At 47.3% G+C, this 12,993-nt stretch overlaps 1 protein-coding gene across 1 annotated transcript; it reads left to right on the plus strand.

The window, feature by feature from the left end:
* The first annotated feature begins 8,846 nt into the window (after positions 1-8,846).
* On the plus strand, positions 8,847-9,761 carry LOC135629246 (uncharacterized). Its single transcript, XM_065136440.1, has 2 exons — positions 8,847-9,046; positions 9,530-9,761. The coding sequence occupies exons 1-2, from the start codon at positions 8,847-8,849 to the stop codon at positions 9,759-9,761; spliced, it is 432 nt and encodes a 143-aa protein (XP_064992512.1).
* The last annotated feature ends 3,232 nt before the right edge of the window (positions 9,762-12,993 follow it).

Here is a 12,993-nt window from a genome sequence, read left to right on the forward strand (position 1 = left end):
AGTTCACGGAGCTCACCAAGAAAGATCGGAGCTTGCCGAAGAAGCTCGTTGGAACTCGCCAAGATCAAATCGTGAAGTCTAGGAGCTTGCCGGGAGTCCGCAGAATGGTTTCCAAGAGTTCGTTGGAAGACCGCCGGAAGATCACCGGAAGCTCGTCGGAAGAAGTCTTGACTTGCGGACTTTGTAATAGCTTAGGAAATGTCTTTAAAATTCATAGTTAGCACATTAATTAGGATTAGGATTAAAAGATAATCCTATATCCTGGTTAGGGGCCAACTGGGCCCAAAATTAGACTTGGTTTGGGCTAAATTTAAAGCCCAACCAGTGAACCGGAGGGTCTGGCGATGGCACTACCAGACTGGGTAGTTGCACCGCCCAGCACCCGAGAGCTGGGCGGTGGCACCGCCAGTCCACTGTCAGTGTCAGACACTAACAGGCGGTGGCACCGCCAATATCGGAAACCAAAGAGAATTTAAATTTTGGAGCCCAAATTTGAATCCACTTGAGGCCTATAAATACCCCTCAAATCTCAGCTAAGATAACAACCTTTTGAGAAGCTAGAAGTTGAGAAAAGCTTTAGGAAAAGTCTTGTTTTCAATAGCTTGAGTGTTCACCTCCTTTTTTTTCATTGAAATCTTTGTAAAAGGGTGAACCACTTGTAAGAGGTTGTAAGAGGGGTGTAAGAAGGAGGTTGATCTTCGCCTAATAAAGGAAGATCATTAGTGGATGCCGGTGGCCTCGACGGAAGAGGAATCGGAGGAGTGGATGTAGGTCACGATTGACCGAACCACTATAAACTACTGTCTTCTCTGGTTTGCATTTACTTCCTGCTATTACCTTACTGCAAACCCCTTTAATAGCTTACTGCCTTCAAGTGAAAATGCAATCGAAACAATTTCAAACGAAATGTTGCTTTTATCATACGAAGTTTCCGAAAGTGTTTAAATCGTCGAAAGTTTATCATACTTTACCGTTGCACTAATTCACCCCCCCTCTCTTAGTGCCGCTTCGGTCCTAACAGAGCACTCATACAGGACATCCTTGGTGTCTCAAGTCTAAGGACCAGATACACCACTAAGACTACGGAATCGTTGTCTGATAATAAGGCATCATCAACCATCCAGTATTTCGTAAGCGGATCAATCAGTGAACTCATTCTCCAATGAGCACATGTACTGTATCCCTAGTGTCCCTACGCGAGCAACTATGAGACTAGCTGCATCCATCATATGGACGGGTATACAGCACACCAATTTGTCCGGTTATCACGATGTCCCTCTGGAGTAACCTGTGATTGGAATTATTTATGATCTGTGTTTAAAGGTGAATCGATCACATTATCGTGATCTCATCACGATTCGATTCCCATTGCACAAATCCAAGGACATCACAATATATATATACACATATGCAATAGTTATAAAGTGATATATGCCAAAATATAATAAGCAAAATGATTCTATATCAAGTCACACGTGCCATCACTCACATGATTGGCTTGCTGGGCACCTATGACTAGCAATCTCCCACTTAACCTAAAGCCAATCACCTATGTGTCTGATCCCCATCAGACCCCTGTGACGCTCAAAGACAATCTGAGACAACGGCTTTGTTAGTGGATCTGCAATGTTATCTTCGGATGGAACTCTTTCCACTACTACATCTCCTCGGGTTACGATCTCTCTAATAAGGTGAAACCTCCTCAAAACATGCTTAGATTTTTTATGAGACCTTGGTTCCTTCGCTTAAGCAATCGCCCCGTTGTTGTTGCAATATAAGGAGATCGGCTCCTCGTTACCCGGCACGACTCCGAAATCTGTTATGAACTTCTTCACCCAGACTCCCTCCTTTGCTGCATCTGATGCAGTAATGTACTCCGCCTCTGTAGTCGAGTGAGCAATAGTATCTTCTTGGAACTCTTCCAGAACACTGCTCCTTCATTCAAGGTGTACATATATCCTAAATTCGACTTGCTATCATCGACATCAGACTGAAAACTTGAGTCCGGGTAGCCTTCAACCTTAAGGCTATTACCTCCATATACTAGTAAAAGATCCTTAGTCCTTCTCAAGTACTTAAGGATATACTTTACTGCTTTCCAGTGCTCCAAGCCTGGATCCACTTGATACCTACTCGTGACACTCAGAGCATGCGTTATATCAGGCCTAGTACATAGCATGACATACATGATAGACCCTAATGCTAAGGCATAAGGTATCATATCCATGTTCACCCTTTCTTTTGGAGTCTTTGGGGACATACTCGTAGAAAGCGATATCCCATGTCTCATTGTTATGAGACCTCTCTTAGAATTTTTCATGCCAAACCTTTTGACAATGGTTTCTATGTACCTGGACTGGGACAAGCCAAGCATCCTCTTGGATCTATCTCTATAGATTCTAATCCCCAAGATATAGGATGCTTCCCCTAAATCCTTCATGGAGAAGTGTCTAGATAACCAAGCCTTTATTGTGGATAGCATTCCTACATCATTCCCAATGATCAGGATGTCATTCACATTTAACACCAAAAAGGTGATAGCGCTCTCACTTACCTTCCTATACACACAAGGCTCATCTTCGTTCTTAACGAAGTCATAAGATCTGATTGCCTCATCAAATCTTATGTTCCAACTTTGGGAAGCTTGCTTTAGTCCATAAATGGATCTAAGCAATCTACACACCTTATCTGGGCAATTCTTGGACATGAATCCCTCATGTTGCATCATATACACTTCCTCCTCAAGGTTCCCATTGAGGAATGTAGTTTTTACATCCATCTGTCAGATCTCATAATCATAGTGTGCTGTAATAGCCAATAGAATTCTGATGGAATTTAGCATTGCTACGGGTGAGAAGGTTTCATCGTAGTCAATACCTTGCCTTTGACGATAGCTCTTAGCCACTAGCCTTGCTTTATAGGTCTCTACCTTTCCATCTACTCCGATCTTTTTCTTAAAGATCCACTTGCAACCGATGGGTACAATACCTTCGGGCGCATTAACTAGGTTTCAAACCTTGTTGGAGTACATAGAATCCATCTCAGAATTTATGGCTTCTTGCCACTTCCCGAAGTCTATACTCATAATAGCCTCCTCGTAGATCTGAGGATCAATATCCTCAACATCCTCTCCTCTAATATGTCCCACATATCTCTTAGGAGGATGGGATACTCTATCAGACCTATGTAAAGTTGAAACTTGTGTATTAGGTACCTGAACAGACTCGGGCTATAGATTGGTGCTTGAGCTTGGTTCTCCAACCTCGCTCAACTCTATCATTCTCCCACTATCACCGCCAAAAATGTGTTCCTTCTCAAGGAACACTACTCTCTTAGCTACAAAGACCTTTTGGTCCTTGAGATGATAGAAATAATACCCACAAGTTTCCTTAGGGTATTCCACAAATTTGCATCGCTCTGTCCTTGATTCTAACTTATCGGGGTTGTGTCTTTTAACGTGGGTAGGGCAGCCCTAAATCTTAACAACCTTAAGATCAGGCTTCTTCCCTTTCCATATCTCATATGGTGTAGACACTACCGACTTAGTTGGAACTCTGTTCAAAAGGTAAGCTGTAGTTTCTAGGGCATATCCCTAGAATGAGATGGGTAGGTCAGCGAAACTCATCATGGACCGTACCATATCTAATAGCGTACGATTTCTCCTTTTAGAGACACCATTGAGCTGAGGTGTATATGGAGGTGTCCATTGGGATAATATCTCATGGTCCTTGAGGAATTGAGTAAACTCTATACTTAAGTACTCACCTCCTCGATCCGATCGAAGAGTTTATATATTTTTTCCAGTCTGGTTCTCCTCCTCATTCTTATACTCTCTAAATTTCTCAAAGGCCTTGGACTTGTACTTCATTAAGTATACATATCCATACCTTGAGAAATCATCAATAAAGGTAATGAAGTAGGAGTAACCATCATTGACATAAGTTGATATGGGTCCACATACATCACTATGTATGAGTTCCAACAGCTCAGTGGCTCTCTCTCCAGTTCCACTAAATAAAGAGTTGGTCAGTTTTCACGAAGGCAAGGCTCGCAAGTTGTATATGACTCATAGTCGAATGGATCTAGATATCCATCATTTAGCAACTTTTGAATCATTCCCTCATGGATGTGACCTAGCCTACAATGCCATAGGTATGCACTGTTCACCTCATCTCGTTTTCTCTTAGACACACTTACATTCATGATATGTGGAGTAGTATCTAGCATAAACAAACCTTTATGCAATATTCCTCTCGCCAATCTCCCCTCGGCTTTGCTAGAATTTACAATTAATTATAGATGTGATAAGCAATACTAGTATCCAATACCAATGCACTATCACAAAAATCTGGCAATTGGAGATTGATCATGAATGTACTTGAAGCTTCTCCAAGCTTCTATTTCGCTATCTCTGCAAGGTACTCTTTGTAGTTCCTCTTCCAGTGCTTATCTTTGCCATAGTGAAAACACTGACCTTTGTCCTTTGTTGGGTCATTCTTAGCAACCTTTGCTTTACCTAGCCTGCCCTTGGCCTTTCCCTTCTTAAGGTACCTTTCTGCTTTCCTTTTCTTTCTGGTCTCACTAGTATAGAGAACTGGCTTCTCTTTCTTAATAGTACTCTCTACCTCCCTCAACATATTGAGGAGCTCTGGGAGAGTCACCTCAAGCTTGTTCATATTAAAATTCATTATGAACTATGAAAAGGAATCTGGTAGGGACTGAAGCATAATGTCCATACACAAGTTATCCTCTAGGACCATTCCACGACCTGTGAGTTTCTTTATCTACTCAATCATCTTTAGGACATGGTTCTGAACTGGTGTCCCCTTAGTCATCCTAGCGCGGAAGAGGCTCTTGGATATCTCATATCGCTGAGTCCTTCCCTGTTCCTCAAACAATTTGCGGACATGTAGGAGAATGGATTTAGCATTCATCTTTCCATATTGTCTCTGTAACTTCGGAGTCATAGAGCCCAACATATAGCACTGAGCAAGAGTGGAGTCATCAATGTACTTCACATAGCGAGCAATCTCATCCTCGCTTGCCCCTTCTTCGGGCGTAGGCATCACTATATCAAGGACGTACATGATTTTCTCCGTCATGAGAAGAATTCTCAAGTTACAGAGCCAATCCATATAATTTGGACCAGTGAGGCGGTTGACATCAAGTATGCCATGTAAGGGATTTGAAAGCGATATTTTTTGAAAACAAAGATGCAGCAGAAATGAATAACGTGCAGATTTTGCAAGAAATAAACTATCGAGATATGGACTTCTATCTTAATATGCTCCCATTATTTTACTAACGAGTCACGCGACACCCTCAGCACATAAAACGGAAGTCTCCGGTAGACTTCTAGTGGGGATCAGGATCCAATCAGCGTCTTAGTGTAACCTCGAGGGACTCGACCAATCACACTAAGCCTAAAAGGTAGGTAACTCTTACTGATCACAACTCCTTGTGATTCCCATCCTGTTTGGCCTCCGAATCACTATAGTCTCGAGGGACTCGACCAATCATGATGCTCGGTTAAGTCAACACCTTTGTTACAAGATGAGTTTGATTTGATGATATACTCTCGAGGGACTCAACCAATCATACCATGTCCTCAGGTCACCGGTGACATCTCTATGTTGTAAGCAAGATAGCGAATCACGATATAGGTGAGTCTCGAGGGACTTGACCAACTCAACCTACATCGGGAATCGGTTCCTACTTATAACGATGGAAGGCCACGTGGGTCAATCTAATTTCCTCACATTTACTAACTTAATATTATCAAGAGAGATGTTTCTATGATTTGGTCTCCTAATATGACATGTCACACATATATATATTTAATATATATCTACATCGCATGCAAATATATATACATATCTAGTATGTGTATAAGCAATCACACCAGATGATCATGGACCACAACCTAATGTGATTAGGCCCGAGCCAGTAGGCCTAATCACTCACATCAAGATTTGTGTGCAACGGTGCATCTCCATGCCCTGTGATCGTCCATCTCATCCTCATCGGTTCCGTCGACATCTTGATGCATCTTCATGCATCGCGATCGTCCGTCTCGTGGTTCCCGCTATCGCATCCACGCTCCCGCTGCGCCTCCTCATGTGATTATAACTTAATCATAGGTATGCAGGCCCGACAATAAACGAGAAATATAATGGAGGCTCGCAGACCTCAATAATAATAATCACAAATACACACATCACACGGTCCATGATCATCCGTCCACACATCATACATCACATGTATAAATAATCATCATCACGTAGGACAACTAGATAATGATAAAAATAATAATCAACTAAACCTTTTAATTAATTAGTATTTTATGAAATTAGGGACATATAGGGAATTTTTGAATTCATAGGGGTATTTTCATAATTTAGACAAAAGATAAAAATTAGAATTTCTTAAATTCACAGGGGCAAAACTATCTTTTTGCCAAAAAAAACCCTAAGCCCCTCTCCCTCCCTCTTCGCTGCTGCTGCTGTCGGCGGTAGTAGGTGCAACGGGGCCGGGGCGCTGCCCCTGCAGGTGGGCGCCCCTGTGGGCGCCGCCCCTTCTGCGGGCAGTTCTGCCCGCGAGGCAGCGCCCGCAGGCGGTGCTACCTCGCTGGGGTTTTGCCCGCGGGAGCAGTGGCCAGAGGCGCCGCTGCCCTACGACGCGTCACCCAGCATGAGCAGTGGTCGTAGGCGCCGCTGCCCTACGGTACCTCTGCCCGCTGGCTGCCAACCTCGCCGGCCACAAGCCTGCTGCAGGCACGGTGCTTGTGCATGCGTCGGCGCTGTGCTGCCTGGCTGCAATTGCCACTGCAGGTGGCTACAGGCACGCAGATCGAGGGTAGCAACTATTGCTGCCTTTCCTTGTTTTTTGCGTTAACGATTTTGACGTCAAAATTCTTCCTAAACACAACACACATAGTTCAAAACTAATCATTCGCATGAACAACCTGGCTTTGATACCACTGTTGGGAAATCTTGGGGCGACATCACATGCGTAGCGGAATAACAAGAAAACAAAATCCCCGATTCCCAAAGAGATGTAAGTCGTTGTACGAAGATTAGTGCGCAAAATCCACGAAACTTAAACCTGCATATAGAGTAGATTGTTTTACCTAAGGAGATCGTATATCCCCGTTTCCTTACAAATCTTTAGGAGAAGCTGAAGGAGGTCAAGCGTCCTCCTCTCTAGCGGTGATCCACACAATAGGGTTGCGATGACGCTCTTCAAAACTCCAAGCTTGCTTTGAGGTGGAGAGGGGGAGGAGAATAGGAGGGGCAAGCAAAGACTCTAGCTTATGAGGCTCTGAATCCCTCCTATTTATAGAGGTCCCCTATCAAACCCTAATGGATCCTCGCCTAATGGTTATTGGATCTGCATCCAATAACCCAAGCATTTTAGATTAGTGGATCTCTATCCAATAATCTCTCATGAGCTCTTATTGGATCTCATTCATGGGATCCAATAATTCAGGGGCTTATTGGATATCCAATAAGATAAGGGCTCCGTCGGATATCTCATATCCGAACCTCTACTCATCGCAATGCCTACCATATGTGTGTGACCCTCTAGGCCCAATATCGAGCTGGCCGTGATTCATACCTATCAGAACTCCTTCTAACTCAGTGAATTATTATCTCTGTAATAATTCACTTGACTCATCGACTACGGACGTACTAGGCCACTACGTCGTAGTCCCCAAACGATACAGAGGAATCCAATCCATTGGACTTGTCTGTCCTCAGTTACCGTGTACCTATAGTCCCTCATTCATCTAATATCCCATAGACCGTATATCGAGCATGGTGCTGTCAGACCCATACGGTTTCTACTCGAGTCTCGCTCTAATCGGATTCTCCCAGAGAACTCTTTTTCTCTCAACCCGAATGACCCTGGCCAGAGATTTGTCTGAGCAAGAATACATGAGATATTCCTCTTATGACGCCGAGAGTGGATGATCCTCTATTAACACTCAATAGCCCTCGTAAGGTCGACTACCACTCCCAATGACCAGCTGTACTAGATCTGGGACACCCAAACCTATAAGACTGGTATCAAAAAGTGGAGCACTCATACAGGGCATCCTTGTTGTCTTAAGTCTAAGGACCAGATATACCACTAGGACTACGGAATCGCTGTCTAACAATAAGGCATCATCAACCATCTAGCATTCCGTAAGCGAATGAATCAGTGAACTCATTCTCCAATGAGCACCTGTACTGTATCCCTAGTGTCCCTACACGAGCAGCTATGAGACCAGTTGCATCCATTATATGGACGGGTATACAGCACACCGGTCTGTCCGGTTATCACGATGTCCCTCTCGAGTAACCTATGATTGGGATTATTTAGGATCTGTGTTTAAAGGTGAATCGATCACATTATCGCGATCTCATCACGATCCGATTCCCATTGCACAAATCCAAGGACATCACAATATATATATATGCACATATGCAATAGTTATAAAGTGACATATGCCAAAATATAATAAGCAAAAGGATTCTATATCAAGTCACACATGCCATCACTCACGTGATTGGCTTGCTGGGCACCTATGACTAGCAACCTATGAAAGGTTGCTCCAATTACAATTCCGAGTGACCAACAATGAGGCCAAGTACGAGGTGCTACTTCACGACCTGCACCTCACCTTGGAGATGCATGTAGACAACCTCGAAGTCTTCAACGACTCCCAGCTAGTAACGGGACACATCAATGGGAGCTACGAAGCCCGGGACCCCACGATGGCGTTATACCTGATGGAGGCAAAGCGGCTCGCCCACCGCTTTAATTGCCTCTCGATCGCTAGAATACCTCGGGCATAGAACATGCAGGCCGACGCGCTAGCCAGATCAGCCTCCGTTCGTAGCTCGGCATTGGCTCCAGCAACTGAGTCCATAACAGTACTGACAGTGACGACTCACAAGGTCACCAAAACTGATGTACCATCAAGCTGGATAGAGCAGATCCTCCGCTTCAAGAAGGATGGAAAGGAGCCCGACAACCCCATGGCTGCAAGACGGTTAAGGCAAACCTAGGCCTGGTACTGCGTTGTCGGCGAAAAGCTATACTGAAGGGCCTTCTCTCAACCTCTCTTACGCTACCTCGCGCCATCAGAAGCTGAGACGGTCCTCACCGAGCTCCACGAGGGGATCTGTGGGGAGCACATCAGGGGACGAACTTTGGCCTTCAAGACTCTCCGACAAGGGTCCTATTGGCCAACCATACGTCGGGACGCCATGTCATACGTATAACAGTGCCAACAATGCCAAAGGCATGCCCGACTACAACACCAACCAACAGTGCCTCTTACCCCGATGGATCCGGCTTGGCCCTTCACCTAATGGGGGCTCGATCTCCTTGGACCCTTCCCTCTAGCATTGGGACAACGATGCTTTCTTATAGTCGGGGTCGACTACTTCACGAAGTGGGTTGAAGCCGAACCCTTGGCCTCCATTACTGAGAAGCAATTCGAAAGCTTCACATGGAAGAACATCATCACTTGGTTCAGGATCCCAAAGGCTATTATCACCGACAACGGAGCTCAATTCAACAATGCTAAATTCAAGGCCTATTGCCAGTCATATGGGATCCAATTGAGGTTTAGCTCGGTCGTGCACCCCCAAACCAACGGTCAGATCGAAGTAATGAATCAGGCAATTCTGGAAGGCCTTAAGAGGAGGATCTCAAGCACGCATGAAGCCTGGGTGGATGAGCTCCCCAACGTCTTGTGGGAAATGTGAACAACTCCCAAACCCGCCTCGGGGGAGTCTTCATTCAGCCTGGCGTTTGGGACCGAAGCGATCCTTCCGCCCGAGATGGTGTTCCCGACCCTACGCACCTCCAACTATGAACAAGAAGGCTCCGTGAAGGGCCTACAAGCAAATTTAGATCTCCTCGAAGAAAGGAGAGTCAAGGAACATTTACGTACCTTGGCATACAAGAAGGCAACAGCTCGGATATACAACCGCAAAGTCTGTCCATGGCCAATCAAGGTTAGGGACATCGTCTTGTGAAAAGAAGAAGTGAGCGACCCGACCCGAGCAAGGGGAAAGCTCGCGCCTAACTAGGAAGGTCCCTATCGAGTCTATGACATGGTCCGAGAGAGGACCTACCAACTTGAGACTATGGAGGGAAGCCCCCTACCGAGAATATGGAACGCAGCAAGTCTAAAGAAGTTCTACCCATAAAAGAAGCAAGTCGGGGTGCAGGGAAGACATACGTTGCACAAAGCGTGCGCACCCACAATTAGGAAAAACAAGTCAGAATTCCAAAATAAGAGTGCTTTTTGATGAAAAAGGAAATACACATGGTGGTCGGGCGGTACATTCCAAACCCAACCCGACCAAAACAAAAGAAAAAAGAAAAAGGGGGAGCATAGCCCCTAGCTCAGAGGGGGGGTCTCGGGCCCATCACCGAAGGGGACATACGTCGGCATGTTGACGTCCTGGTCCGTCGGGTTATCGATGAATGGGTCCGACTCTAGCTCTAGGTCCGGGTACTTCACTCGAAAGAGAGTGTAGGCCACTCGGTACCCGTACTCATACGTGGCCCGCCTCGACCTCACTAGGCCACACTCGAACCCGGCGAACATTTTGTACTCGGCGATCGCCTCCTCGACCTTCTTGGGCAACGCCAGCCACTCCTCCTTCAGGATCTCTTCACCGGCCCAAGCCAAAGACCTGGTTGTCTCGACATCGTGGGAGAGGATTAGTAGCTCGTCATCCAGCGATTAGATGTGTGACCGGCTTTCTTCCAGCTCGGTCTTCAAACGGTCCACCTCCTCACCTAGAGCCGAGGCACGCTCTTTGGCTGTGGCAACGGTCTCCCGCCCCCCTCTGGCCCTCAACTCCAAGTTCTCCAGGAGAAGGGTAGCATAGGTGTCCGATTGGTGCTTGATCACCCGCCCGGCATCGAGCACCCGGTCGATCAGTGCCACGCCGTAGTGTTGGCTCTGCACAAAGATCGGTGTTAGGACCCAAGCAAGAAGGGATCGAGCAGGGAAAGGAAGCCACCACTTACCCAAACGAGCGACTTGGCCACCCGCTCCGGTAGCACTTCGGAGGGGGAGCAGTAGAGATCCTTGGCTATGACTAGATGGAGTGCCCCTCGGATGAACTCCTAAGCAGTTGGCCCATCGCCCCAAATGTGACTATCGACCTTGAGGGTCGCCCATTGAGTGGTGTAGGGGGTCCTTAGCTCCCTAGCCTAGAGGTCGGCCATGTTTAGGGCCAAGTACTATTCACCTTCAGCTCGAGAGTAGACACGACACAGCTCCCATTTCGACGTCGGGCACGCTGGCGCCCTCTTGGAAGGGTCACTACTAGACGACCCGGTCGACCCCTTCCCCTCCATGCTCCCCGAGCCCTCGCCTTGGGGAGCAGCCCCAGGCAACTCCGGGACAATGCTCATGCCAGTAGTCGGGTCCGAAGGTGTCCTCCGGACCAAGGTCTTCGTCTTCTTCGGAGGGCAACCCGTCGTCGGAGACAACGACGCCCTCTTTGGTGTGCCCGCCTCCGGAACCCTCCCCATCCCGAGACGGGGGCACGACGGCCTTGATGCTGGCCATCTTCTTCATCGATCGAAGATCCACCATCTCTGCAAAAAATATTGGTCAAATGGTTCGGGACGAGCGGACAAGCCATCATATTCGAATGGTCATACCCCTAGTGGCGGGGCTCAGTTCGGCTTTAACCATCCACTCCTCGCTCATCTCCTTAATTTCCAGAGAAGAGGACAAGATACCCCTCAATCGATCCACGTCCGCTGTTTCTCCGGCAGAGAGCAATGGGGAGGCATTATCAATGGTCCGGAAGGCCCACCCAATGCTGAAGCCCCACTCTTGACTACAATTGACAAAGAAGAAATGCTTCTTCCAACCTTTATTGTTGGAAGGCACGCCGCTGATCTTAAAATCGCTGCGGGTGGTCAAGTAATATCCGCCTTACCCCTTACACAAGCAGAAGCAGGTCAGGAAGAGGGTTTAGGACGGCTCGATTCTAGCCCCCCGACACTCCCAAATGAAGGCCACCAAATAGCGCCAAGAGTTTGGCGACACCTGAGATGGTGAGATGCCCTAGTAATGAAGGTAGTCCCCGATGACAAGGTGCACCGGGAGCCGCAGCCCCACCTCAAGGGCCCCCACGATCAACCTGAACCCATCGGGAAATCGGTCATACGGCCATTGCCCAGGCCGAGGGGCGTGGAGGCCATAACACTCCGGGATGCGATAACGATCCCGGAGTACCCTCAAAAGATCCTCGGTCACCACCGAGTCCACATCATGCCACGACTTGAGAGCCTCAAGCGCGACAGAACTCCTTGAGGCCTCTGAGGAGGCGCTACCCGAGGACACACTGACTACTACATCCCGTGGACTCCCAAAGGAAGAAGATGAAGGAGATGGAGATGGAGACGAAGATAAAGATGAAGATGGAGACATCTCGACCTTGAAGTTGCAAGAAAGAAGTCGGGGCGCAAGACGAAGGACCGAAGCAAAGACGATGGCAAAGGTGATGGCAACCGCTCTGGAGGGGGTTTATAAAAGGCAGGTTGCACCATTGCAAGACAACGATTGGGTTTCCCGAGGAGAGAAACAGTCATAGCATTTAAGACCCGTCACAACCCCTCGAATCCACCAGATTTGCCTGCCTCAGAGCTCCCGCCGGGCTCGGATATGCCAGATTTGCCTGGCACGAGAGAAACAAAAGTTTCCTACCAGGTACCATGTTGCTTTGCCTGGCTCCCCACGTGGTATGATAGCGTCAGGGTGAAAATCGGCACGTCGCCCAACAAAATCGCTCGGCTCACAGGTTCAGCTCCTGCCCGGGTCGCTCCAAATCGCTCCCGACTTATGACTTGCCAGCACCAAAACCTGAGCCCGAGTATAGTCACTCGGCTCATGGGTCCAGCTCCCACCCGGGTCGCTCCAGATTGCTCCCGACTTGCGACCTGCCGGCACTAAAACCTGAGCTC

This window comes from Musa acuminata, chromosome BXJ3-1, assembly GCF_036884655.1.
Source record: "Musa acuminata AAA Group cultivar baxijiao chromosome BXJ3-1, Cavendish_Baxijiao_AAA, whole genome shotgun sequence".
In the NCBI taxonomy this organism is placed as follows: Eukaryota; Viridiplantae; Streptophyta; class Magnoliopsida; order Zingiberales; family Musaceae; genus Musa; species Musa acuminata.

Coding starts and splice junctions, on each gene's coding strand:
- LOC135629246 (XM_065136440.1), top strand. CDS start 8,847: ATGCAGGCCGACGCGCTAGCCAGATCAGCCTCCGTTCGTAGCTCGGCA. Junction 9,047..9,529: donor ATGGCTGCAAGACGGTTAAG/GCAAACCTAGGC, acceptor CACTTGGTTCAG/GATCCCAAAGGCTATTATCA.